General features: G+C 40.5%; 1 protein-coding gene and 2 non-coding genes across 3 annotated transcripts; all 3 read right to left on the reverse strand.

Annotated features, from left to right (window-relative positions):
• Positions 1 to 9,715: 9,715 nt before the first annotated feature.
• On the reverse strand, positions 9,716 to 15,077 carry RPS3A (ribosomal protein S3A). Its single transcript, XM_032633539.1, has 6 exons — positions 14,956 to 15,077; positions 14,087 to 14,190; positions 13,530 to 13,717; positions 10,922 to 11,130; positions 10,278 to 10,387; positions 9,716 to 10,091 (listed from the first exon to the last, which is right to left on the reverse strand). The coding sequence occupies exons 1-6, from the start codon at positions 15,015 to 15,017 to the stop codon at positions 9,970 to 9,972; spliced, it is 795 nt and encodes a 264-aa protein (XP_032489430.1). The 5' UTR covers positions 15,018 to 15,077; the 3' UTR covers positions 9,716 to 9,969.
• LOC116754892 lies at positions 10,588 to 10,659 on the reverse strand. The gene has a single exon (XR_004350215.1). It is a non-coding gene; the product is annotated as a small nucleolar RNA SNORD73 (small nucleolar RNA).
• On the reverse strand, positions 12,434 to 12,496 carry LOC116754893. The gene has a single exon (XR_004350216.1). It is a non-coding gene; the product is annotated as a small nucleolar RNA SNORD73 (small nucleolar RNA).
• Positions 15,078 to 26,453: the final 11,376 nt, after the last annotated feature.

The following is a 26,453-nucleotide window of genomic DNA, read 5'->3' on the forward strand; positions in this document are numbered from 1 at the left end:
GGCTTTACAGGTTAATTCTACCAAACATTTAAAGAAGAGTTAACGCCTAACCTTCTCAAAGTATTCCAAAAAGTTGAAGAGGAAAGAATGGTTCTGAACTCATTCTATGAGGCCAGCACCACCTGGATACCAAAACCAAAGACACACAAAAAAAGAAAATTACAGGCCAATATCATAGATGGAAAAATCCTCAACAAAAGATTAGCAAACCAAATTTAACAACACATTAAAAGGATCATTTACCATGATCAAGTGGGATTTATCCCACAAATCAGTCAATGTGATACACATTAACAAATTGAAGAAAAATCATGATAATCTCAATAGATGCAGGAAAAGCTTTTAACAAAACTCAACATTCATTTATGATAAACACTATCCACAAAGTGGGTATAGAGGGAATGTACCCCAACATAATATAGGCCATCTATGACAAACTGACAGCCAACATCATACTCAAAGGTGAAAAACTGAAAGCATTTCCTCTAAGATCAGGAACAAGACAAGGAAGCCCACTCTCACCACTTTTATTCAACATAGTATTGAAAATCCCAGCCACAGCAATCAGACCAAAAAAAAAAAAACAAAAGAAATAAAAATCCAACTTAGAAAGGAAAAAGTAAAACTGTTTGCAGGTGACATGATTCTATATGGAAAATCATAAAGATGCAACCAAAAATGTGTTAGAACTAATAAATTCAGTAAAGCTGCAAGATACAAAATTAATATACAGAAATCTGTTGCATTTCTATACATGAAGAATGAACTACCAGAAAGAGAAATTAAGAAAACAATCCCATTTACAATTACATCAAAAGAAATAAATTACCTAGGAATAAATCTAACCAAAGAAGTAAAAGACTTATAAAACTATAAACTATAGTTTATAAACTATAAGACACTGATGAAAGAAAATGACAACACAAACAAATTGAAAGGTACACCATGCTCATGGATTGAAAGAATTCATATTGTTAAAATGACCATACAACCCAAGACAATCTACAGATTCAGTGCAATCCCTATCAAAATACCAAAGGCATTTTTCACAGAGCTAGAACAAATAATTCTAAAATCTGTATAGAAACACAAAAGACCCTGAATAGTCAAAGCAATCTAGAGAAAGGACAAAGCTGGAGGTATCACACTCCCTGGTTTCAAACTAATTACAAAGCTACAGTCATTAAAACAGTATGGTACTGGCACAAAAACAGACACATAGATCAATGGAACAGAATAGAGAGCCCAGAAATAAACCCACACTTAAATGGGCAATTAGTCTATGACAAAGGAGGCAAAAATATACAATAGGGAAAAGACAGCCTCTTCAATAATAGTGTCAGGAAAACTGGACAGCTGCATACAAAAGAACCAAACTGGACTACTTCCTCACATCATATACAAAAATAAATTCAAAATGGATTAAGGACCTAAATATAAGACCTGAAACCACAAAACTCCTCTTAGAAGAAAACATAGGCAGTATGCTCTTTGACACTGGTCTTAGCAATATTTTTTTGGATTATCTTCTCAGGCAGGGGAAATGAAGGCCAAAATAAACAAATGGGACAACATCAAACTAAAAAGCTTTTGCACAGCAGAGGAAGTCTTCAACAAAACAAAAAGCCAGCCTACTGAATGGGAAAGTATATTTGCAAATAATATATTCAATAAGGGGTTAATATCCAAAATATACCCAGAACTCATACAACTCAACATTTAAAAAAAAAAAAAGAAAAAGCCAATTTTTAAATGGGCAGAGGATCTGAATAGACATTTTTCCAAAGAAGACATACAGATGGCCAACAGACACATGAAAAAATGCTTAACATCACTGTCAGGGAAATGCATATCAAAACCACACTTCACACCTGTCAGAATGGCTATCATCAAAAAAGACAACAAATAACAAGTATCTGGGATATGGAGAAAAAGAAACCCTTATGCATTGCTGGTGGGATTGTCAATTGGTGCGGTGACTATGAAAACAGTATGAAGTTTCCTCAAAAAACTGAAGACAGAACTAGCATACGATCCAGCAATTTCACTTCTGGGTATTTACTAATTTGAAAAGATATGTGCACCAGTGTTCACTGCATTTTTACAATAGGTGAATGGATAAAGATGTGGTATATACATACAATGGAATATTACTTAGACATCAAAAAAATCTTGCTATTTGTGACAACATGGATGGATTTGGAGGGTATTATGCTAAGTGAAATAAGTCAGACAGATAAATATATGATCTCACTTGTAAGTGTAATCTAAGAAACAAACAACAAAAAGACTTAGATACAGAGAACAAACTAGTTTTCTGTGGTTGCTGGGGAGTGGGGAGCAGAATAGGTGAAGGGGACTAAGGGGTACAAACCTCCAGTTATAAAGTAAGCCATGAGGATATAATATACAGCATAAGGAATATGGTCAATATTGTAATAACTTTTGGAATAGTTTAGTAACTTATTGTGGTGATTGTTTCATAATATATGCAAATGTCAAATCACTATGTAATGCTCCTGAAACTAGCATATCAACTATATTTCAATTGTTTTAAAAAAGCATGTGATCAGCCAGACTGAATCAAGATTGTGTTGTTCTGTTTGTACATTTGTACTCATTTGCATTTGGAAGCTGCCGTTGATGGCACCAGGCACAGCAGAATAGTTCAGGACCAGCCATATCTATATGAATTTTCCTGTTTACATAGCACATGGACAGAAATGACAAGTCAGTAGCAAGTCAGACTGTTTAGCTGCAACTGCCACTTGATTCAGGTAGCAGTTTTAGATGAAAAGTAGTGGTTCTCAACTGGGGGAAATTTTGCCCCATGGGGTACATTTGGCAATGTCTGAAAACATTTGTCACAACTTGGGGAAAGGTGCTACTGGCATCTAGTGGGTAGAGGCCAGTGATACTGCGAAATGTCCCAAAATGCACAGGACAGTCCCTCACAACTACGAATTATCCAGCCTAAAATACCAATAGGCCCAAGGTTGAGAACTGATGACCTAGGGGTGAAAGAGTGCCATTAATTGTTCCCCTTCCCTGGGATCTAAGTTGTTTTCTTCCCAGGTGCCATGGTTGTCTTCCCTCCACTGCCACAAAATCTGTACCTATAATTTCATATTTTCTCCAGTTATCCCTACTTTGACCTAGACCTTCTGTCCTGATTATCATCCTGGAGGCAGCCAAGATGAGATGATCCTTTTTTGGGGATTGCCATATTCTGTGACCCAGTAAGGTATGTAGTACAGGAGGTGAGGGTGACAGAGTCAGAAACCTTTTTAAAGCTCAAGAGTGCTAGATATCTGTGGATGGTAGGCAGCTGTGAAGTAGCCATCAAATACCCTGTGGGCTCATTGCCAGGTGGCCTTTGTAACAAGAAGTGCTGCATTGCTAGATTGCAAGTGGTCCAGAAAACTAAGAACATGACACATATGACATAATAGCTTGAAGGGCTGCAGTTGTGTGGCCAAAGTCAGTTGATCCGACTGGGACAGCAACATTGTAACCTAAAAGTGTGTCAACAGTGCTGAGGCACCATCAGCCACCCTGAAAGGTGACCAAAGGACCGGTGTAGTTAGTCCATCAGTACTCAGTCTATGTGATATGGCCTCAACTACCTCAAGACAAATGGGCTGACTTTTGGCAGGAGTCACAAGTCTGCCATGCATGAGGAAGAGTTCTTTACTGTGTGCACAGCCCATGATGGTGGACATGTAGCCATGTGTGAGGGCAGTCTGGGTGGTGCAGGCTTGATCAGCACCTTGATTTTACTAGGTCATATCAGAGAACTGGCCTTTACCACAGGCATCTACATGAGTGACCCAGATGGTCCAACCAGCAGCCACAATTTGTTCCCACAACATACGGCCTCTAAAAGGGGTGTTTTAATCTGCCTGAATAGTCTTGGAAGTGGCAGGCCCAAGAGTCAGCAAAGGTGACTGTTCATGACCAGATCTACGAGAACACACCCGAGTTCAGCTCACTGAGCAGTGACCAACCACATTCACTTTAGCTCTGCATAGCTGGCGTTGAGGTTGGACAGCCACAGCAGCACAGTGGATACCATTAGCTTTTAACTTAGCTGAGCCACAGGTGACTCAGGTCCAGGTACTTAAGGGTCTCTGTGAAGTGAGGGTCCCTTTGAGGCAGCAGCTATGCTTCAGGTAATGGGGTGGGAGACAGTTTTCCAAGAGTTTCTGAGGCTGGCGCATTCCAGAAAACACTATTTTTACTTGACCAGGAAGGTCTCCAATACCCAAAGCATCCAACAAGGAGTCAGGCCTCCGTTCAGTCAATCTCACGTTTAGCAATGGAAGTGTAATAGTACACTGGACTGGCCCAGAGAACCTCACACATACATAAATACTCATAAAATATTTATTTTATAAATAAAATAACTTTTTCTTCATTGTGAGTTTTGCTGAAACCCTATCCATGGGATTTGAATGCTTTATTTCCTTATTTACAGCATGTGCCAGTAAGCTTTTTCTGTAAACGGCCAAGAGGCAAAATTGAGGATATTACGTAAGCATAAAGAGAGGAAACAAATCTCTATAATGAAGTCAAACTATGATGATTATTGAGTAAATTTTTTTCTGTAATACAGACCTTTCTTGTGGGGAGGAGTATAACATTTCACCTAATTAGGGCTCAAAGTTAGTGATCCTCCATCATTAAATCAATTCACCTGGCAGCTTGGAGTCTAGGTTTTCAACTATTTCTTCACAATTTGAACACTTGATGGTTGTCCCTTTTAATTTATTTGAAGTGCTATTTTTTAAAGATTCATCTGTACATGCAAGAAAAAACTGATTCACCTGTTAATGCTTATGTGTAATGAGATTTTATGTATTACATCTTTGAGGATATTTTCTTACACAGGTCATAGATGTGGCACTCAAAACTTGGAGTTAAGTCACTGCGATTTGCAGTGTAGTGCAAAGTGATGAGGGTACCACATATGGTCTGTCACAACTACTCAACTCTGCCACTGTAGTGCAAAAAGCAGCAACTGACAACACATGAAGATGAATGAATGTGGCTGTCTTCCAATAAAACTTTACTTGTGGATACTGGAATGTGAATTTCATATAATCTTCACATGTAGTGAAATATTTTAACTTTTTTCAGCCATATAAAAATTGAAAGGCCATTCTTAGTTTTGCAAGCCATTCCAAAACAGAAACTGGCCAAATTTATTCCATGAGCAGTAACTGGCCAACGTGTCTTACAGAGATACATCCCAAGGAGTTTATCACCATGGATGGTTAGGGACTACAGCAGCTGCCAGATTACAGGCAAAGGTCCTGTTAAAAACAAGTCAAGAGGGACTTCCCTGGTGGCGCAGTGGTTGACAGTCCACCTCCCAATGCAGGGGACGTGGGCTTGATCCCTGGTCGGGAAGATCCTACATGCCGCAGAGCAATTAAGCCCATGAGCCACAACTACTGAGCCTGCACTCTAGAGCCCATGAGCCACAACTACTGAGCCTGCGCTCTAGAGCCCATGAACCACAACTACTGAAGTCCGAGCGCCTAGAGCCCGTGCTCCGCAACAAGAGAAGCCACCGCAATAAGAAGCCCGTGCACTGCAACAAAGAATAGCCCCCCCTGGCCGCAATTAGAGAAAGCCTGCAGGCAGCAATGAAGACCCAACTCAGCCAAAAATAATTAAAAAAAAAAAAAAAAAAAAAAGTCAAGTAAACAGAACAAATGCCAAAAACTGTAATTTAGGAAAATTTTATCCCCCCCAAAATAGTTTTTTTTGAAACTATACATAAAGAGTGTACACACATTCCTTGGTTTGACTACGCTTTGCATCAAGCAGTTCTACTGGTGTCATTTTTCCAACAGCATTTGCTCATTTCCTGTCTGGGTCACATTTTGGCAATTCTTGCAATATTTCAAACCCTCTGCCAGCAAAAAGATGATTCACTGAAGATTCATATGATGGTTAGCATTTTTTAGCAATAAAGTGTTTTAAAGTTAAGTTATATACATTTTAAGACAATGCTATTGCACACTTAATGGACCACAGTATAGGGTAAACACAACTCTTATATGCACTGGGAAACGAAAAAAATTCCCAAAACTCACTCTGCTGTGATATTCACTTTATTGAGGTGGTCTGGAACCAAACCCACAGTATCTCCAAGGTATGCCTGTACTGCATACCTGAGACTATTCAATCAGACTATTACCAAAACCCATTTTATAAAATTACTCGATTTTAAAGAAAGAAAATATTCTTTGGGCTTTTAGCCAAAACCAGAAAGTGACTTGTAAGGGAAGGAAAATTAATTATCCTCAGACTTCCATTAGCAATTCTTTATTGCCAGAAGGAAATAGGAGTGGTATACTTAAGGTGCTCAAAGAGCGAACTGAGGATTTTAGATCCAATAAAAGTGACTTTCAGATATAAAGCAAATAACCAACTGTATTCAACATACAAGAACTCAGAAAATGAACTTCCTGAGCAATCAACCAGAGAACAAGCTTCAACCAAAAAAACTAGAGCACAGAACTTAAGGACTGCAAGTGGGCATTAAGAACATATACTTGTAGCACTGAGACTACACAAGGGCTAAGAAGGAGAATGTAAGTTCTGGCCATGTGCTCAAGCAGTGTTAACACAATACTGTAAAAATGTAGTGGGCCATATGCCAAAAAGTTTTAAAACTGTTCTCAGTAATTATATTGGTGGTGGTGTTATTTTGAGACTTACGCATGCAATGTGGGATAATGATGGGACATTCTATCAGTCAACTTGTCACTGAGAACTTCTTTGCATTTTCCAGCTTTAAGAGGCCACTCACTTCCCTTGGCCCCTGGCCCTTTCTCCAACCTCAAAGCCAGCAACATCGGGCAGTCTTCACATCGCATTATCCCAACCTCCTCTTCGGCCTCACACTTCCACATTTAAGAACTTGTATAATTACATTAGGCTCACCCTAATAATCTAGGATACTCCCCCTAGTATCTCTTCTCCCCACATGAGCACTCTCAAATTAGTGGTGCTGCTGAAATGTACACATTAAAGAAGCAAAAGCCAATTTCAAATCAAGTGTTAGTTTTGCTACCTATTTCAGTCATACCTTAACATAAAGGTCTTCAATAACATTTTCAAAAGACTCAAAATTTGTATCCCTGGTTACAGAAATTTTCCTGTGAAAGACCAAGATAAATTGTTCTGGGTGGAAACAATCAAGTAGAGAAAAGCCACCAGTTAATATCTATGTATTAAGTATGTAAGATATTAAATGGGAAACTTAAGAATTACCTCTTATAATATTTTTTATTAGATGGATGTTAAAACTCCTTCAAGTTGGCCTATAAGAAAGTAACTTGATTATATCAATCATCAAACAAGCCAAACCATTTTTAAAAAAGGAAACATTCTTTTTGGAAGCATTTTCAAATGAACCCTTCTAAAAGAGAACCATGCCAAGCCCTATTCAGAGATGTAGCAGATGGGAGCTTGACTCGCAGCATCATCTGACTAAATGATGTCCCCCATCAAGAAAACCACCACTTATGTAACTCAATTCCTGGTCCCCACCCTCAACAACCACGCTACTGACCCAATTTCTTTCTACCCTGAAAAGGAAGCCCCTGTCATCAATGAGCTGGACCAAAAAATAAAAGAAAAAACCTCTCCACATGGAATTTTTCTAGTAGCCACAAGTGAAACTGCAGGAAAAAAAATAATAGGGAAAACAAGGACTGAAGGACAGGGTTTTTAATAAAATGAACCGATCAGCAGGGTCTGACTTAAGAGGTAAAAGAGCAAGCACTGTGGCCATCTAAGTGAAGAGTGTTCCAAGCACAGGAAAAACAAGTGCCAGAGCCCTACAGTAAGAATGTTCCTAGCTTGTCCAGGACAGTCTGGCTAGAAGAGTAAGGGAAGTGGTAGTAAGAGACAGGTCAGAGGCAAGATCACAGGAGACCTTTTGGGGGAACTGACCATCTAAAATAAACTTCCACAAAGTGTGTGGGCAGGGGGACAGACAGGGACATGATGACACAGGGAGACCAGGCAAGCAATAAAAATCCAGGTTGGTAATAACTTGCTCCAAAGTGATAGCAACAGAGGTAGTAAGAACTGGTTAGTTTTCAGATATATTTTGAATGAACTGTGAATGGTCAAGGATGACCACAGAGGACTCTGGTCTAAAACAGAAGGGTGGGTAAAATTGTTGAGCTCAGGAACACCATTTCAAACATGTTAAATGCCTCACTGACATCCAATGAAGATATCAAGTAGGGAGTTGGATAGGCAAACCTGGAGTTCAAAGAAAGGTACAGATTAGAAGTAAAAATCTGACAGCTTATTTAAAACCAAGAGATTGAGTAAGAATACCTAGAAAGAGTATTGGCAAACGTCCAGGGACTAAGCCCTAAGGCTCTCCAACACTAAGGCCTGAAACAAACTAGCAAAGGAGAGTAGCCAGCAACATGGGAGGAAAAACCGAGGTGCAATTCCAGAAGACAGTTAAGAAACACAGGGAAAATCGACTGTCAAATGTCACTAATAGAGACCAAGTAAAATGAAAGCCAAGAATGAACCACTGGACTTAGCAATGACATCTGGTAATCTTGACGGCAACAGTTTCCTTAGACTGGTTGCAGCAGATTCAAGAAAAGTAAAATTAAATACAAGAAATATGGTTAACTGTTTTGAACTTTGCTATAAGGGATTTGAATAGGGGGATATCTGGAAGGGCAGAGGATTTCTGTATGCTGACAGAACTTGTAGAAGGAATATTGATAAAGGTGACAATTGGTGGAGCCAAGAACTTGACTAGGCAAGAGAAGGTGGAATATGATGCTTGTCCTTGCATAATTCACCCAGTTACAAGAGGGAAGGCAGAAAAAGTGACAAGCACAGATGGCAGGGTAGAAAAAACAGCCATTGATGAGGTTCTCTTGTCATCCGTTCTCAAGAAGCAAGGTCATCAGCTGAACTGAGAATGAGAAAGTTGGAGGTTTGGGAAGAGAGGTATAGAACAGAATGGGAGACCAACTAGGAGGAAATACTGGATAGTGGGCAGCATTAAATGCCCACTTAATAGGAGACCAATAACCAATTTCTCTATCTCTCTACCCAACTTCAGCTTGACCATTAAGTGATACAGTGGGGCATTTACTGCTAGAGAAAAGAGAGCATTTAGATTTTTAAAAACCTCCCCCCCGCAAAAAAACCCCAAAAACCCAAATGCCAATGAGCTCTTCTGTTTCTACTATGCTATCAGTCTAGCACAGAGGTTCACAAAGCATGGTCCCTGACCACCAGCATCACCTGAAAATTTGTTAAAAATGCAAAATTTCAGAGCTCACCCTAAAACTACTAAGTCAGAAACTCCAGGGGCAGGGCCCTGCAATGTTTTAACAAACCTTCTAGATGATGTGAGAACCACCTTAAAAACTTAACTCAGGGCTTCCCTGGTGGCACAGTGGTTAAGAATCTGCCTGCCAATGCAGGGGACACAGGTTCAAGCTCTGGGCCGTGAAGATCCCACATGCCGTGGAGCAACTAAGCCCATGCGCCACAACTACTGAAGCCCGCACCCTGGAGTCCATGCTCCACAAGAGAAGCCACTGCAATGAGAAACCCATGCACTGCAACGAAGAGTAGCCCCCACTCGCTGCAACCACAGAAAAGCCCATGCGCAGCAACGAAGACCCAACGCAGCCAAAAAAAACCACACTTAACCCATGTGTTTCCTTTTATTCACCATCTCTAACACATCCAAACCATTCCAGTTGAAAACAGATCACTACCCTTTCTCAGCTACTTAGTAACTAAGAACAGTGAATAAAATCCACACAAAAGGTCAGAAAAATTCACCGCATTACTATCAAATCAGAACACCTGACTATTGTCAGATTATTTAAAAAGAGTGATCAGAAATTAAATATCACAAATGAGGTCTTTTATTTGTCACCATTAAAAGTCTGATTTTTAAACAGATTCCTGGACTGGTGGCTCATATCCATCAGCTCGTTCAACTTTAGCACCTGTCTCGTCCCCAGTAGCTTTTCCAGAACTACTACCTTCACCATGTAGCTCCATGAGTTTTCCCACTAAAAGGAAGAAGAAATTTTGTTAGTTATAGTGTACCGTATCTTAAAACAGTTATGTTCAATACTATGTAGGCAAGACAAAAAAAAGTGCCATCATCTGGACTCAAAACAACAACATAAAACCACCAAACAATGTATTTGTCCACACAATTTTTTCTTTCAGGAATCCTGTGGTTTCTCACTTACATTCAAACTTGGGCTTCTTCAGCATTTTTACTTTTCTAACAAAGACATCATGGAGTGGATAAATAGATTGGCAGGCCTTTTCGATGTCTTTTCCAATGCTGTCTGGAATCCTGCAAACCAGTAGTGATAAATTAGAATAAACCTACACTTCATTTAATCCACAGTAATCCTCATTCTGTTATTGCCCCTTCATAGGTGAAGGTTAAATGATCTGAATTATACAGCTAGTTACTAGCAAAATTAGCACTTGAGCCTTCTGAGTCCAAGCCTTATGCCTTCTTCATATACCCCTCTTAGCCAACTGCATGGGAACATCAGAAAAATGTTAACAGTTTTATCATCGGACATCATCTGGGACCGAAACATTTTCTCATCACTTATTCCCATACGTTACTGATTGTGAAGGGTTTATCTATTCAATGCCTTTTCTAAGGCAAAGGCAAGTCCTGGGCTTCAAGTCTCACTGCCAGGAGAGAGCTTCATCCAAACAAAGGATAAATAAACCAACAAATAACATTTACTGAACACTTAATATGCTTTCATTTCAAGAGATGCAGATAGACGGTTTCACAGATAGAATTTAAACATAGGTCTGACCCCACTTTGTCTCATCTGAGGGTTGTGTTGTGAGGGAAAATACTTACAATTTATTGACCACCTCTTTCAAGTCATTTGTCTGCACCTCTCGGGTCATGATTTCCATCATCTTCTTACGGATCTGGCGGACCTGCTGGTGCTGGGCATAAGAGGTCTTCCGAATCTGATTGTTGCGTTTTTTAGTGAAACCCACACAGAAGAGACGAAGCAAATAACCATCGGTAGTCTTGACATCAACGTGAGCTTCAATCATGGTCTAGTGAAAAAAAGATGCGCCAGGTTTTAATGTTATCTATTTTTACCTCTCAAATCTAATTTAAAGAAAAGTGGGGCTTCCCTGGTGGCGCAGTGGTTAAGAATCCGCCTGCCAATTCAGGGGACACAGGTTCAAGCCCTGGCCTGGGAAGATCCCACGTGCCGCGGAGCAACTAAGCCCGTGCACAACTACTGAGCCTGCGCTGTAGAGCCTGCGAGGCACAACTGAGGCCACATTCTAGAGCCCACATGCCACAACTACTGAAGCCTGCGCACCTAGAGCCCGTGCTCCACAAGAGAAGCCACCGCAATGAGAAGCCCGCGCACCACACCTAAGAGTAGCCCCCTCTCACCGCAACTAGAGAAAGCCCGCATGCAGCAATGAAGACCCAACACAGTCAAAAATAATCTTTTTAAAAAAAATTTAAGTGGAGGCCAAGTACTCATTACACAATATTAACTATAATATAAATGACTAATTTACAGAGTTAACCTCCTTGAAGTGAACTTACCAACAATTACCCCAAATTCTTACTATCCTCCATGTCTAATTAAATAAGTACGGAGTCCTCTCAGCTGTCTTCACCCCTCCCCTCTAGGTAACTTCTCTCATTATCACTATCTCCCCACAGCAACACCCCCTTTCACATATACATCCCTTTTACAGACACATGCCAGCCTTTAACAACCTGCTCCTCCCCCAATCAATTCTTTAACTCTGCAAGGAAGAGAAAAATAGGTTTGAAGGGACTCTACAATACCAACATCTAAACCTATTCCATTTAAAAAAATGTGTTCTGAATAGTTGAAATTTTGTAATAACACTAAATACATATATTTTAAAATGTCCTTTATGTTCCAAACTAAAGCCACACTGAAGATTAAATATTCAATTTCATGACTATAATTTTTAAAAATCCATCATTAGTCTTACTACTACCTAAATTCAAAAAACAAAAACTAGGGCTTCCCTGGTGGCGCAGTGGTTGAGAGTCCACCTGCCAATGCAGGGGACACGGGTTCGTGCCCCAGTCCAGGAAGATCCCACATGCCGCGGAGCGGCTGGGCCTGTGAGCCATGGCCGCTGAGCCTGCGCGTCCAGAGCCTGTGCTCCGCAACGGGAGAGGCCACAACAGTGAGGCCCGCGTACCACAGAAAAAAAAAAAAAATTAGGTACCAACAAAAACTGAATTGCCTTCTTTGCATTTTGTTAACTTTGTCTTAGTCTAAAAAATGAATACAATACAAACATAGTGAAAGGACCTTAAAATATTTCCAGAAATGCAACTATAAAACCTTAGGAGAGCATCAGAAATAAATGTAACGGAATAATCATAAGAAACCGAAACATTTTGTCGTCATTCATCCCCCCACAAAAAACATCCCCAAACGTGACGGTCAGCCAGACACATCTGAACCATCATTTCCTGTAGTTAAACCAATAGGTACTAAATGCTGTGTCAAGCTCTGTACTAAGCATGTTTACATGGATCTTTTATTTCATCCTCATAATTCCATGAGCTAATATTCTTTTTTTTTTTTTGTCTGAGCTGTGTCTTCATTGCTGCGCGCGGGCTTTCTCTAGTTGTGGTGAGCGAGGGCTACTCTTCGTTGTGGTGCACGGGCTTCTCACTGAGGTGGCTTCTCTTGTTGCAGAGCACGGGCTCTAAGCACGCGGGCTTCAGTAGTTGTGGCTCAAGGGCCCTAGAGCGCAGGCTCAGTAGTTGTGGCACACGGGCTTAGTTGCTCCACAGCATGTGGAATCTTCCCAGTCCATGGCTCGAACCCGGTCCCCTATATTGGCAGGTGGATTCTTAATTACTGCTCCACCGGGAAGCCCCATGAGCTAATATTCTTACCTACATTTTACAGATAAAGAAATCAAGGCTTAACAAGCTTCAAGTTACTTTCCAAAGAGCACATAACTGGGATAAAGAGCCAAAATTTCAGTCTCACACCAGAGGCTCTGCCAGTCCTATTATAGCACAATAGAGAATCAAAACTAGCCCAATCCATCCTTTCACTATAAAATTCACTAGATTCTGATGTCCAAAGGTATTCTGAAGACAGGCAAAGCTAAAACTGCAAACCTGCACCTAAATATTCTTCAACCAGCCACTAATCCATGCAGCAAAAAAACCCTGATGATAATCCAATATTAAATCTTGAACTCAATTTAAACAAATAACTAAATTTAATTTAAACAGCCTCACTGCTGTTGCTCAAGTTCAACAGTGCCAATCCAAGACCGCACACTTAATAACAGCAAGAAAACATCAAGGACTTAAAATGAAATCTAAACCTCAAATGCACAACACGCTCCTTTCCTGACATTAAATCATGACATCTTTGGTCATGCACGGCACAGCACCACGCACTTTAGAGAACTTTTATTCTCACCTGCCATTTTTTGACCATGGAGCACATTTTGTCACGGGTAAGATCCATGCCATGGAAATTAGTCAGGCAGTTTTTGCCCTGAACATCCTCAGTAATAAGCTTGAATTTTCTAAATGCAACTTCATCATTCTGCAGATCAGCAAGGCTCACTTCAAACACACGACCCTTGAGGCCATCAGATGCGATTTCTATAAAACAAGAATCAATTGTTAACGTTAGGAACCACATAAGCAAAGTCAAGTTAATATTCAAGCATTAAGTTTAGAAACCTAATGATAAAGACCTTAACTTCTGTCAACTAAATCCATATGCACACCAACGACTTACTGACAGGGCTCATTAGAACCTAAAAACTACCCATGCACATTTCACTGGTAATTCTAAAAGTGCCATCTTGCTTCTACAAGTGCTGCACTAAAAACAAGCCCCAAAGGGCCCAAAGCTGCAACCAAGAGCTGACACTTCCTTAATGTATCCCACCACACGACGAAAAGTAGACCAAGATACATACATGTCTCAGTTTAAGAAAAATACAAACGTAAGAATAATATACTCACTGGTTCCTTGAGTTCTCGTGACTAGTGTTTTCCCAATATTTCTTATATTGAACATAGCTGGTGCTTTCACATCATACCAATCTTTCTTAGAAAATGGGTCAACCCTGGATTTAAAAAACATGCTTAAATTTTATCGCAGATCACATAATTTTTTTTTTAACTTCCCTCATTCCAATTACTCTAAAAGGCTAACTGACATGCAAACACTGGTGTAAACTATTCCTCTCAGTTAGGTGAGGGGCGCATATGTAAAATCTAGTACTTCACACCATGTCTATTTCACTGTGAAGGCCTGACACTTTGGTAAAGTATGCCACGAACATATACACTCCCACCCCACCCACCCACCCATCGGTGCTTCCACTACACCGGCAACACTGCCTCCAAACAACATGCACGTCTCTTCAACTTTACTGGTACGTTAAGACACATACTGGTAACCCGGGCTCCTTACGGCCTCAAGCTATCAGGAGCGCCCAGGTTCCACCCGGCCCAAGCAGGGGAAGGACGCGAGGTCCCGGGTGGACAAAAAAAAGTGCCTTTCACAACTCCAGCTCTTGGAAGGGCATTACCCGAGGAACTTACAAGGCCCGTGAGCTCACAAAACGGAACACGCCAGTCCCTAGTCACGGCAGCAATCCGTCTCAAAAGGGGCGCGCATAAGGCCCACAAGGCCAAGAGGGAAGCAACAGGTCCGCAGCAGAACAGCACCCGGATCCGCTAGGCCGCGGTTCGGAATTTACCAACCCGGCACGGCCCGCGCAATCCAACTAGCCTCCTCGCCATCCGGCCCACACCACGACTGAGAAACCGCCCGCCGACTCCAGTAGGACCCCCAAAAGCGGGGGGCCACGATAGTTACCACTTACACTTTCTTCTTGGCTCCCTTTTTACCGCCTTTCGTAAGGCGCTTGTTCTTTCCGACCGCCATGGTGCTGCTCCGAGAGCCAAAAGGACGGAAATTATACTCACGCGAGATCTTAGGGGTAAGGGGGCGGGACGCGCTGTCTACATGACCTTCGATCTTACGTTCTTCCGGCCTCAAGAATATCGCGACAACAGAGAGAGGCACGCGTCTGACCGTGGCTGCGACAGCGCCCTCCAGTGGGGGGAGTCTGCACAGCACGCCGCGGGCCGCTCGCTGGGGGGCCGCGCTCGGAGGCAGTGGCACTGGCAACCTCAGGTGCGGACTCCTTGGTTACCTGGGGTTCCCGTGGCTCTGACGCCCGGAAGTAGGTTTCCGTGGGAGGACGCCCACTCAGCATCATTCAAAGCTGAACTCACCTTCAAGCCTGTTTCTTCTCCGACAGCGTGATTAGAGATCAGACAGCAGATCTAGGTTCATAAGCTAATTTCAGTATTTAGCCTTGTGACCTGTCTGTGCTTCAGTTTCCTCGTATTTAAAATGGAGGCAGCAGTGTGATCTATCTCGTAAGATTTTTAGGATTAAATATGTATAACTTCTGAGATATTGATAAGGTTCTAAGGTACTGGTAAGGTTATTGGTAAGGTTTGTTGATAAGGATGCTGGTTAGTGGAGTACGTTTGCTTTGTGAACATCCATCAAGCTGTACACTTACTTGGGTACTTTTCTGTAAGTTTCTTATACATTAATAAAAAGTGTTGGATTTTTTTGTTTGTTTGTTTGTTTGTTTTAATGGAGTGAGTTCTGCTCATTTTTTCCCTGGCGGACTATGGTTCCAGTGTTCCCAGATACTTCAATTTCTCAAGAAAAGTTTATTTTAATTGCAGGGGATAACGAAATACATTCTGGCTAGATGTGGCCTGCTAGCTTCAAGTGTGACGTCCCTGGAAAGCTGGCCCCATACAGGCTTGGTACTCAGCCAGTGGTATGTTGAATTCCCTTCTCTAACTTCTCATCTGGCAAAAAAACCTGCAACCAAGCCAGAAACCTATCCCGACTCACATCACTCCCACAAGCCTTTGAGTCCTTTAATCTCTTCCAGTCTTTCTAACCTACATCCCTTACCTCCTATGACCCTCACTTTCTAAAACAATCTTCCTAAATCTCCAATCCTAGCCTAAAATCTTTCCATTCCATTCATCTCAGTTGCTTATAGGATAGTCAAGTTCTTATTTCACAACAATGTGAATATACCTAACACTACTGAGCTGTGCACTTAAAAATGGTTAAAATGGTAAATTTTATGTTGTGTTTCTTTATCACAATTATTTTTTAAAAATCAAAGTCCTTAGCTGAGCCTATAAAACCTCTTTTATCTTGAGTTACCTCCCTTTTCATCCTCTCCTTATCTTAGTCTTTAGTGGATACCCCAACTCTGGCCATTTGGAGCTATTTAAAATTTTCTCTTGCCTCCATTGCTTTTCCCCTCATCAGCAGGCAAATACCTGTGCATGTTCAAGACAGCTCAGCTTCATTTCTTCTTTCACTAAGAGGTTGATTCCCCAAACAGGCTTTCCCTCACACCTGCTCCCAGAAGACCTAACACTACTTAACTTGTTAGTAACTACAGATCAATGTGTCCCTTTCTTACTGTAAGCAGGAGGGCATACAGTGCAGTCATTTTCTTATTTGTGCCCATTTCTTAGCACATAGTGGGCCCTCATAATATTTGTTGGCTGAATAAATAATAGTAGACGACATTGATGATATTCCCAGTCTTTTGAACTTGATGGGTCAGTCTAAATTTTCAAAATAATTTTGGGAATCAACATGACAGCAATTTTAAAATTTCAACAATCTGTGAGACAAAACCAAAAACAACTGCCATTTTCTATTAGCCTCATTTCATTTAAAAATTATATTTTGACCCCCCAAATAAACATAAAAAACATATCCTCTAAAAAGTCAGTGCTTTTAAATAAATAAATCAGCTTTATGAAAAACTCCACAGACCTTATTTTTCTTATCTCCTCGCAAATTAGTGAATACTAGTAACCAGTGGAAATCAATGAGTCCTTCCAAATATAATATTGAGTCTAATAAACTCTGTATTAATTCTATACTTACAGTTACCTTAACTAAGTTTACTTCATACGTGGCACTTCACTAGCTTAAAAATTTCCCAATGGAAAATGTTATCGACCCCCAGGTCAGACTAAAAACTGAACTTAGGGCTTCCCTGGTGGCGCAGTGGTTGAGAGTCCGCCTGTCAATGCAGGGGACACGGGTTCGAGCCCCGATCCGCGAAGATCCCACATGCCGCGGAACGGCTGGGTTCGTGAGCCATGGCCGCTGAGCCTGCACGTCCGGAGCCTGTGCTCCGTACCGGAAAAAAACAAAAACAAAAACTGAACTTACCTTCTACCTAAGGTAAGTCTGATTCCTCTTTCTGCCCAAGAGTGAAAGAGTCACAGGGGAGGCGTTAATGAAGTCAGCTGCATCTTGTTTATTCTGGAGAAACCAGCACCTAAGAGATCTGTCTGAGGTACAAATTTCAGTCCTCAACTTTGTCTTGTAATGAAAGGTTTTTTAAAAATAAAATTGTATTTCCCTTACACTGTTACATTAAATGGTGCAATCATCAGTTTTAATTAAATTATATTGAATAAAAGATAGCATGGGAGGTGTGAAATCAGTTTATTGGGTCTCAACCATCTAGGAATTTCAAAATTCAGATAGAATAAAATGGAACAGAAAAACATGAGTACCTCAAACCTAGAAAGGTGTCCGTAGCATTTTATTAATTTTCTTTCCATCTGTGACTAATCTATTAAATCCATCCAATGATTTTTTTTTTTTTTTTTTTTTTTTTTTTTGCGGTACGCGGGCCCCTCACCACTGTGGCCTCTACCATTGCGGAGCACAGGCTCCGGACGCCCAGGCTCAGCGGCCATGGCTCACGGGCCCAGCCGCTCTGCGGCATGTGGGACCTTCCCGGACCGGGGCACGAACCCGCGTCCCCTGCATCGGCAGGCGGACTCTCAACCACTGCGCCACCAGGGAACCCCCGTCCAATGATTTTTTTGAATTTTGATTGCTATGTTTTTTATTTCTAAAAGTTCCATTTCGTCCTTTTTCAGTTTCTGTCACTTTTTAAACTTTATTTTTTATTGAGGTTTCATTGCTTTATAACATCATATAAGTTTCATGCGTTCAATTTATATCACTTTGTTGTTCCTTATTCTTTCAGACATCTTCAATATAGATCTAAACCCAGTAAGCATAATTGTGATTGACATCTGAAGCGGGGTGGGCAATCTTGTAACCTGTTAACCTGTCGAATTGAGATTTGAGTTAAATTGTAGGGCACCCAGCTGGTGCCCAAGAATTGCTTGTTTGTGTGGGAATGGCACCTGCCCATGTTGGAATGGGTTCCAAAATTGTTGTAACATCATTTTCTCCCAGTCTGTAAACACCCCCGATCTCATTTCCTTTTCTTCTCAGCTGCAACCCATGGTTGTTCGTGTAAACAACATACTTTTGCACTAAAACTCTGTACTTCCTTGCAGCCTTAGCCTTCTCTGACCCTGCCCAGAAAACCCTAAGCCTAGTTCAATGCGTAATTAACCTTCCCATGGTAGTATTTCCCCCAGTTCTTTCACTCCTCCCTGTATCTATGACCTTGTGTTGTCCCCTCCCACACTGACGTTGGGCCTGATAGTGTTTCTTGCTTTAGTCAAGGGACATTAACAACTCTGACTTGAGCAATGGCTTAAAAGATGCAGGCACATGTGGGCTTTGCTCGTTCTGGTCTTTGGAACACTGAGCTCACTAAGTGAAGAAGCCTGAGCTAGCCTGCTGGAGAACGAGAGGACATTTGAAGCAGAAATAACAAGGCCCAGCTGAGATCTTTCCAGAACAACAAGTCTACCAACCATCAGGTATTTGAAAAAGTCCATCCTAGACCATTTAATCCAACTGAGCTGGCCCAGAACAGAAGAACCACCCAGCTGATGCATAGAATCATGAGAAATAATAAATGTTTGCTGTTTTAAATCATTAAGTATTGGGAGAATTTGATTTGCAGCAAAAACTAGCATGCATTTTTCTCTACCCTTACATTTACCCTTACCCTCATGGTATGGTTAGAGAAGACTGCACATTTCAGACTGGAACTACTAGAAATGAATGGTATTAAAGGATTGGGCCCCTGACAGTCCTTTGACCTGTCAGCTCCCCTTCCTGTTCCTCTCAATATTTCAGTTGCTCACCATGCTATTCCTGCCCCCAACTCAGCCTGTCCCCTGTCATTTTTATAAAATGACCTCGTCACCTACTTCAGATAAGGTGGGGCTTGCAGGCTGCAGGAAGGACTCAATGTTCTTCTGTGTGGGATGAGAAGTCATTGGAGGCTTTTGAGCAGTAGAGTGACACTGGCTGCTGTGGGGAGAATAAGCAAGAGTGGTGGAGCAAGAGTAGAAACAAGAAGTTAAACGAGATGATGGTAGCTTGGTCTAGGGAGATAGAGGAGGGAGTGCAGAGGGTGGAGAGCTGTGGAAACAGGACACTATTCATGGAGACCAAAATGGAAATGACTTCCCCAGGACTTCCCTGGCGGTCCAGTAGCCAAGAACTCGCCTTCCAGTGCAGGGGACGCGGCTTCAATCCCTGGTCAAGGAACTGAGATCCCACATGCCGTGGGGCAACTAAGCCCGCATGCTGCAACTACTGAGCCTGCACGCCACAACAAGAAAGAAGCCTGTGCACCGCAGTGAAGAGCCCACACGCTGCAATGGAAGATCCTACATGCCAAAAGACTACAACGAAGATCCTGCAACCAAGACCTGATGCAGCCAAATAAATAAATAAGTACAATAAATACAATAAAATGCAGATGACATCCTCTGGACTTGTGAAGTGCAGTTGCCCTGGGTGGAAGGACATAGCAAAAATTCTGGTTATATTTTGAAGATAAGAGCAAAAAGAATTTGCTGATGAATTGATACGGGAAGACAAAAAGGAATCAAGGATAATCACATTTTACTATAATGATTTTTCTTTAAATTGGTGCTTACCTACCCCATCCCCTTCTTAGAAGAAGGCAGAGACAGTCCTACATATCTCTCTTTGTATACTAGTCTTGAATGAATGACTCAATCAATAGATGAATCCTGAGTAATATTTTTACTTTATGTCAGATTATACATTTTTGTTGGAAATTTAGCTTTTCTCCTTTCTTTTCTATTTACAAAATGAAATAGTACATATAATGAGTTCTCATTGTAGAGGTGTTCCATGTGTGATTATGAAAATGTACCCTGTTGTCTCCCAAAGTACAATGATCAGAACAGTACAGGTCAACAAACTATGATCATCTGGCAATGAAATAAGGAGCTTTTGATAGAATGAAATCAATTATGTCACTGAATACACTGTTTAGTTCAGTTGACTGTTTTTTTCCATAGTAAAACTTTGTCTACTGAGGAAGTGGTACTGTGATTTGCATTCCAGCTTGAGCTCATCTTGTTGCCAGCTGGCACGTTTTGTTGCACTGCAACAAAGGATCGGCTGGATTCTGCTGCAGAGTATCTTGTCGGGCATGCCAAACACATTAAAGGCCTGGAAAATTTCTTGAAGATGCTCTATCAGAATTATATAAGGGAGATGATATATTTGAAAATAAGAAAATAAAGTTTTGGAAAGGACTTTAAAAAGTTTAAAGGCCACGAGGTATAGTGGAAAAACATGGATTTTGAAGCCAGACCTGGTTTCAAATCATTGCTCCGTCACCTACTATGTGACTTTATATTATAGTCTTTGTTTTCTCACCGGTAAGTGGGAATAATACCTACCTCCTTAGTAGGTATTGGTAGGTACTTGTAAAGTTTAAATGACACAATATACAGTGGAAGCCTAGCACCGGGATTAACACATAGTAGACACTCAGTAACTGTTAACTCTTTTTCCCTATCCAGTATAAATGTCAGATTTACTATCTAGCTTTGTCTCAGCTGCCCACTCACACTCATGTCAACACCTCACTGTCCTCGACCTTGTTAAACATCAAGGGTCGCTCTCGTTGGAGCCATTTCCCCTGCCTAACTCAGCCTGTGTGGTTTGCTGTGGATGGCAGACAGGAAGAAGGAACTTGTCCAGGGAGCAAAGCAAGACAATTGAGAAGGAAGGCTGAGATTGTATCTGTGCTCAGTGATATTAGTGTCATTGCAGAAGTACAGTAGTACGATCAAACAGGATTCCTTATTACCATTGCTATCACTAAGGACAGCACACATCCTAGTGACACTCACATTTTTTGCTGTTGTTGTTGATACCCATACAGCCATTGCTGCTGGTTTTAGGTGGGAATTGAAACGACTTCCCATATACTGTAAGAGTATAAGTAGTGGAACTTTTCTTCTGGACAACATTTCACAAAGTGAAAAGCTAGGATAGAATCTAGTATTGTCACTATTTGGTATCATGTAGATCTGTGTTCAGTCTCACATCACATAGTAGTTTGACTTCAGGAAAGTTTTTAATCTTTCTGAACTTGTCTTCACCTTACTCCGTTAGTGGGAAGTTGAGTTCAAGGTCGCCATGCTGTACAACTCCAGGGAGCGCCACTCACGTAGATTGCAAAGGCTGTTAAGCAAAAACTTGATTCAGAAACTGTAACAAGACTTCAATAATAGTGACATAAACAAGGTAGAAATTATTTGTTACTCATGTGGCAGTCCCAGTGTATACAGTCCGGGGCTGATACATAGGCTCGATGATATTAGGGATTCAGATTTCAAGATTTCATCAGTCTTATTCTGCCATCCATAATATGTTGCTCTCATCCATGTAGCCCAAGGTGAAAAGTTAACATTTAGTCCAGCAAGAAGAGGGAAAAGCAAAGAGGAAGGCATGTTTCTTTCCTTGAAGAATACCATCTACAACAGTGGTCCCCAACCTTTTTAGCACCAGGGACCGGTTCGTGGAAGACCATTTTTCCACGGATGGGGGTGGGGTGTGGGGAATGGTTCAGGCGGTAATGTGAGCAGTGGGGAGCGATGGGGAGCAGCAGATGAAGCTTCGCTTGCTCGCCTGCCTCTCACCTCCTGCTGTGTGGCTTGGTTCCTAACAGGCCACAGACGAGTACTGGTCCACGGCCCGAGGGTTAGGAAGCCCTGATCTCCAAGTTCTTTTTTTTTTTTTTGGCCAAGCTGTGCTGATTTTGATCAGAAACTTAGTTCATAAGAACTGAGTGGGATAATGAAAGTGGTGGTAAGCAAATTTAGGTGAGCAGTACAGATGACCCCAACACAGCGTCCAAATGACTGAGAGTCATTTTGAACTGTCACTTAGGGGATAAACCAGTGGTACAGGGAAGAAAGGATCTTGGTTCTGGAGGGAATTTAGTCTGGGCCTAGGTGGAAATATTTTGTTTGTTTGTTTGTTTTTAAATTTATTTTATTGAACTATAGTTGATTTACAATGTTTTGTTAATTTCTGCTATACAGCAAAGTGATTCAGTTATACATATATATATATACATATTCTTTTCCAATATGGTTTATCACAGGATATTGAATATATTTCCCTGTGCTATACAGTAGAACCTTGTTCTATATATAATAGTTCTATTATTATAGAACCCATTCTATATATAATAGTTTACCTCTGCTAACCTGAAACCCTCACTCCATCCCTCCCCCTTGGCAACCACAAGTCTATTTTCTATGTCTGTGAGTCTTTTTCTGTTTGATAGATAAGTTCATTTGTGTCATATTTTAGATTCCACATATAAGCGATATATGGTATTTGTCTTCCTCTTTCTAACTTACTTTGCTTAGTATGATAATCTCTAGGTCCATTCATGTTTCTGCAAATGGCATTATTTCATTCTTTTTTATGGTTGAGTAGTATTCCATTGTATATATGTACCACATCTTCTTTATCCATTCATCTGTCGATGGACATTTAGGTTATTACCATGTCTTGGCTATTGTGAATAGTGCTGCTATGAACATAGGGTTGCATGTATCTTTTTTTTTTTTTTTTTGCGGTACATGGGCCTCTCACTGTTGTGGCCTCTCCCGTTGTGGAGCACAGGCTCCAGACGCGCAGGCCATGGCTTACGGGCCCAGCCCCTCCGCAGCATGTGGAATCTTCCCGGACCGGGGCACGAACCCGTGTCCCCTGCATCGGCAGGCGGACTCTCAACCACTGTGCCACCAGGGAAGCCCTGCATGTATCTTTTTGAATTATAGTTTTGTCCAGGCATATGCCCAGGAGTGGGATTGCTGGATCATATGGCAACTCTATTTTTAGTTTTTTGAGGAACATGCATATTGTTTTCCGTAGCAGCTGCACCAACTTACATTCCCACCAACAGAGTAGGAGGGTTCCCTTTTCTCCATGGCCTCTCCAGCATTTGTTATTTGTAGACTTTTTCATGATGACCATTCTGACCAGTGTGAGGTGGTTAGGTGGAAATATTTTTGACTAACAGGACAGAATAGGTCTGTTTCTGATTTTGTGGGTCAGAAATAGAGAAAGGTACTTTGACAAGAGGGGAGTAAACAGACAATGATTTTAAGGCAAATGCATTCACTCACACATTTATGTATTTATTCATTCATTAGTGGTAGGTACTATGAGATCAGGGGGGTATAAAACATAAGCTCTGCCCTCAAGAATCTTACGATCTAGCATGCTAAGGAGATTGAGTAATGTACTCCTGTATACTTACATATGACCTAATCTGTACACAGATTCTACTCAGTGACACCTTCAAATGGTACAGTAAAACAGCAATATATGTACCACCATAACGTCCGTGTATAGTCAAGTCAAATTATGAAGACTTCAGAAACATTATGCATGTTGTCGGAATTCCCTGACGGTCCAGTGGTCAAGACTCTGTGCTTTCACTGCAGGGGGCCCGGGGTTCAATCCCTGGTCGGGGAACTAAGATCCAATAAACCCCTCAGTGTGGCCAAAAAAAAGAAACATTATGCATATTGTTTAAACTTTCGGTCAGAATAAATATCCACATACAATTTTCTACCCTCAGCTCCTGAAGTCTGTATTGCAAACAGCATGGACATCCTCTTAAGTAGAATCTCTGCAATGATGTTCATCGTAACAAGATTTTTACTTGTAAATCAGATATTTATTCATTCGATAGTATTATCCAGATACATAGTGTGACCTTTATCCTCTCAGTATGTCCTTTATTTTGAGACCTTCCCCAAAACTGTGATAACTGTGTAATTTGCAACTAACTAACATGCCTTCAATCCCAGCTTCCCCATCAACTAGTCCTGTAATCACAGGCAAGTCACTTAATCCCTCTGAGCTTTAGGTCCCTGCAAAATGGAGATAGTAATGCCTGGCCTATCTACCTGGCAGGATTATGTTCATACTCTCATAAAAGTATTAATAAAAAAATACAGAGAAACAGTGATTTTTTTTAAATTGCTATAATTTCAGACCTTGAGCATATATCAGCATCCAAAGTGGTATTTAAATTGCCACCTAATTTTTCTGGGCATCTTGAAAGATGAGCTCAGACTGAATTTCTCTTTTTCTCTGCTAACCTACCACACAACTTCATGTTTTCTATTCCTATTCCTGTTTCTGCAATTTTCCTTCTTAATAATTGCTAACATGAGAAGTGGTTTAAATTATTGAAGCTGCTGGCAGTTACACTGAAAATACAGAGAAAACAGGTAGAAGTTTTTGTTATATTATGGCAATGAGAAAGAAAATTAACACTGTAGAAGTCCTGACGTGGTAGTAGAATTATTTACGTTATCTCACTTAATGTCTTACAACCTTCACAAGAACACTGTAAGACAGCATTATTAAATGAGGAAACAAGACTCAGTGGTTTAGTGACTTGCCCCAAATCACACAGCTATAAATGTAGAGCTGGGATCAAACCCAAGTTTGATTACAGAGATTAATGTTTTTCCTCTAACAAATTCCCAGGTGATATTGCCTCTGTTGGTGTTGCTCTACATTTTAAGAACTGCTTGACAAGACTACTGTATTGATCATCTAGTATCTGTAATACTGTACTCAACATTGGGTTAGAAACTCAGCATAGTATGGGATAGGGAACAGCTCAGGTTACCCCTCTTGAAACACATACATTCCTTTTGTGTGTGTGCACTAAAAAATAGTTAGAGGAATAAAAAACACATGAGTCATATAAGAAACAAAAATGACCATTGTAAATGCACTCCAGTAACTTTTACATGTGAATGGATTAACCAATTGGATCAAAAGACAGACATTGTCAGACTAGATTTTTGAGAAGGTTCAACTATATACTGTCTACAGGAGACACACTTTATATTCAAAAATACAAAGAAATAGAAAGTAAAAGAATAGAAAAGGATATATAATGCAAACAGCAAAATAAACTAGGGTGACTAATATAAGACAAAATAGACTGAAAGTCTATTAACAAAAAATGTTATTAGAGATGAAGAGGGATAGTTCATAGTGATAGAAGGGTCAATCTATATCAGGAAGCTATGATAATTATAAACATACATGCATCCAACAACAGATCATCAAAATACGTAAAGCAAAAACTGACAGAAATGAAGGGGAAAATAGACAGTTCTATAAGAATAATTGGAGACTTTATACTCCATTTTCAAAAATGGATAGAACAACTAGATAGAATGCTGGTAAAGAAATAGAAGATTTGAACAATGCTATAAACCAACCAGATTTAATAGACATCTATAGAGCACTCCACCCAACAACAGCAGAATACACAGTCTTCTCAAATACACATAGGAGATTCTCCGGGATAAAACAAACCTCAGTACATTTAAGAGGATAAAAATAACACAAAATATGTTTGCAAACAAAATGTCAACAAAAATCAGTTGATCTAAGAAAAGAAATGGGAAATTTCATTCAAACAAAATTTGAGGATTATAACCTTGGAAGAGTATCTCAGAAAGCTCCGAGAACTGTTCTGCCAGTTAGAAGTCAAGACACAGTTATATAAGAACTTTTTGAGACAGAGGACTGTACATCAAATGATGTATTACTGACAGTTTACATAATCCAGATCTGAGTGCGACCTCTTATCAAGATGGAATGTTATCTTCAAGGAGTTATTTTAAGAGAATATTGCTCTTTATGTTTGAGCAGAAATTTCTGCCAATGGAGAAGGTTTGGTCAATGCAAAATGCAGATACACAATGCACAGTGGGGGGAGAGAGGAGGCCAAAGGGCAGAGAAAATTTTGTTTAAATTTTTCTTGTCTTGCCATAAAATATGAATTTTATTTCACAAAAGAAAGGAATGAAATTAGAAATTAATAACAGAAAGAATATGGGGAAACACACAAGTATTTTGAAATTAAAAACACACTCCTAAATACCCAAATGATCATAGAAGAAAGCAAAAGGGAAATTAAAAAATACTTTGAGAAAAATGAAACAACAATACGCCAAAACTTATGGGATATAGCTAAAGCAGCACTTA

Source organism: Phocoena sinus, chromosome 5 (assembly GCF_008692025.1).
Source record: "Phocoena sinus isolate mPhoSin1 chromosome 5, mPhoSin1.pri, whole genome shotgun sequence".
In the NCBI taxonomy this organism is placed as follows: Eukaryota; Metazoa; Chordata; class Mammalia; order Artiodactyla; family Phocoenidae; genus Phocoena; species Phocoena sinus.

Coding starts and splice junctions, on each gene's coding strand:
- RPS3A (XM_032633539.1), bottom strand. CDS start 15,017: ATGGCGGTCGGAAAGAACAAGCGCCTTACGAAAGGCGGTAAAAAGGGA. Junction 13,718..14,086: donor CACGAGAACTCAAGGAACCA/GTGAGTATATTA, acceptor CTTGTTTTATAG/AAATCGCATCTGATGGCCTC. Junction 10,388..10,921: donor AAAGAGGTGGTCAATAAATT/GTAAGTATTTTC, acceptor ACTGGTTTGCAG/GATTCCAGACAGCATTGGAA.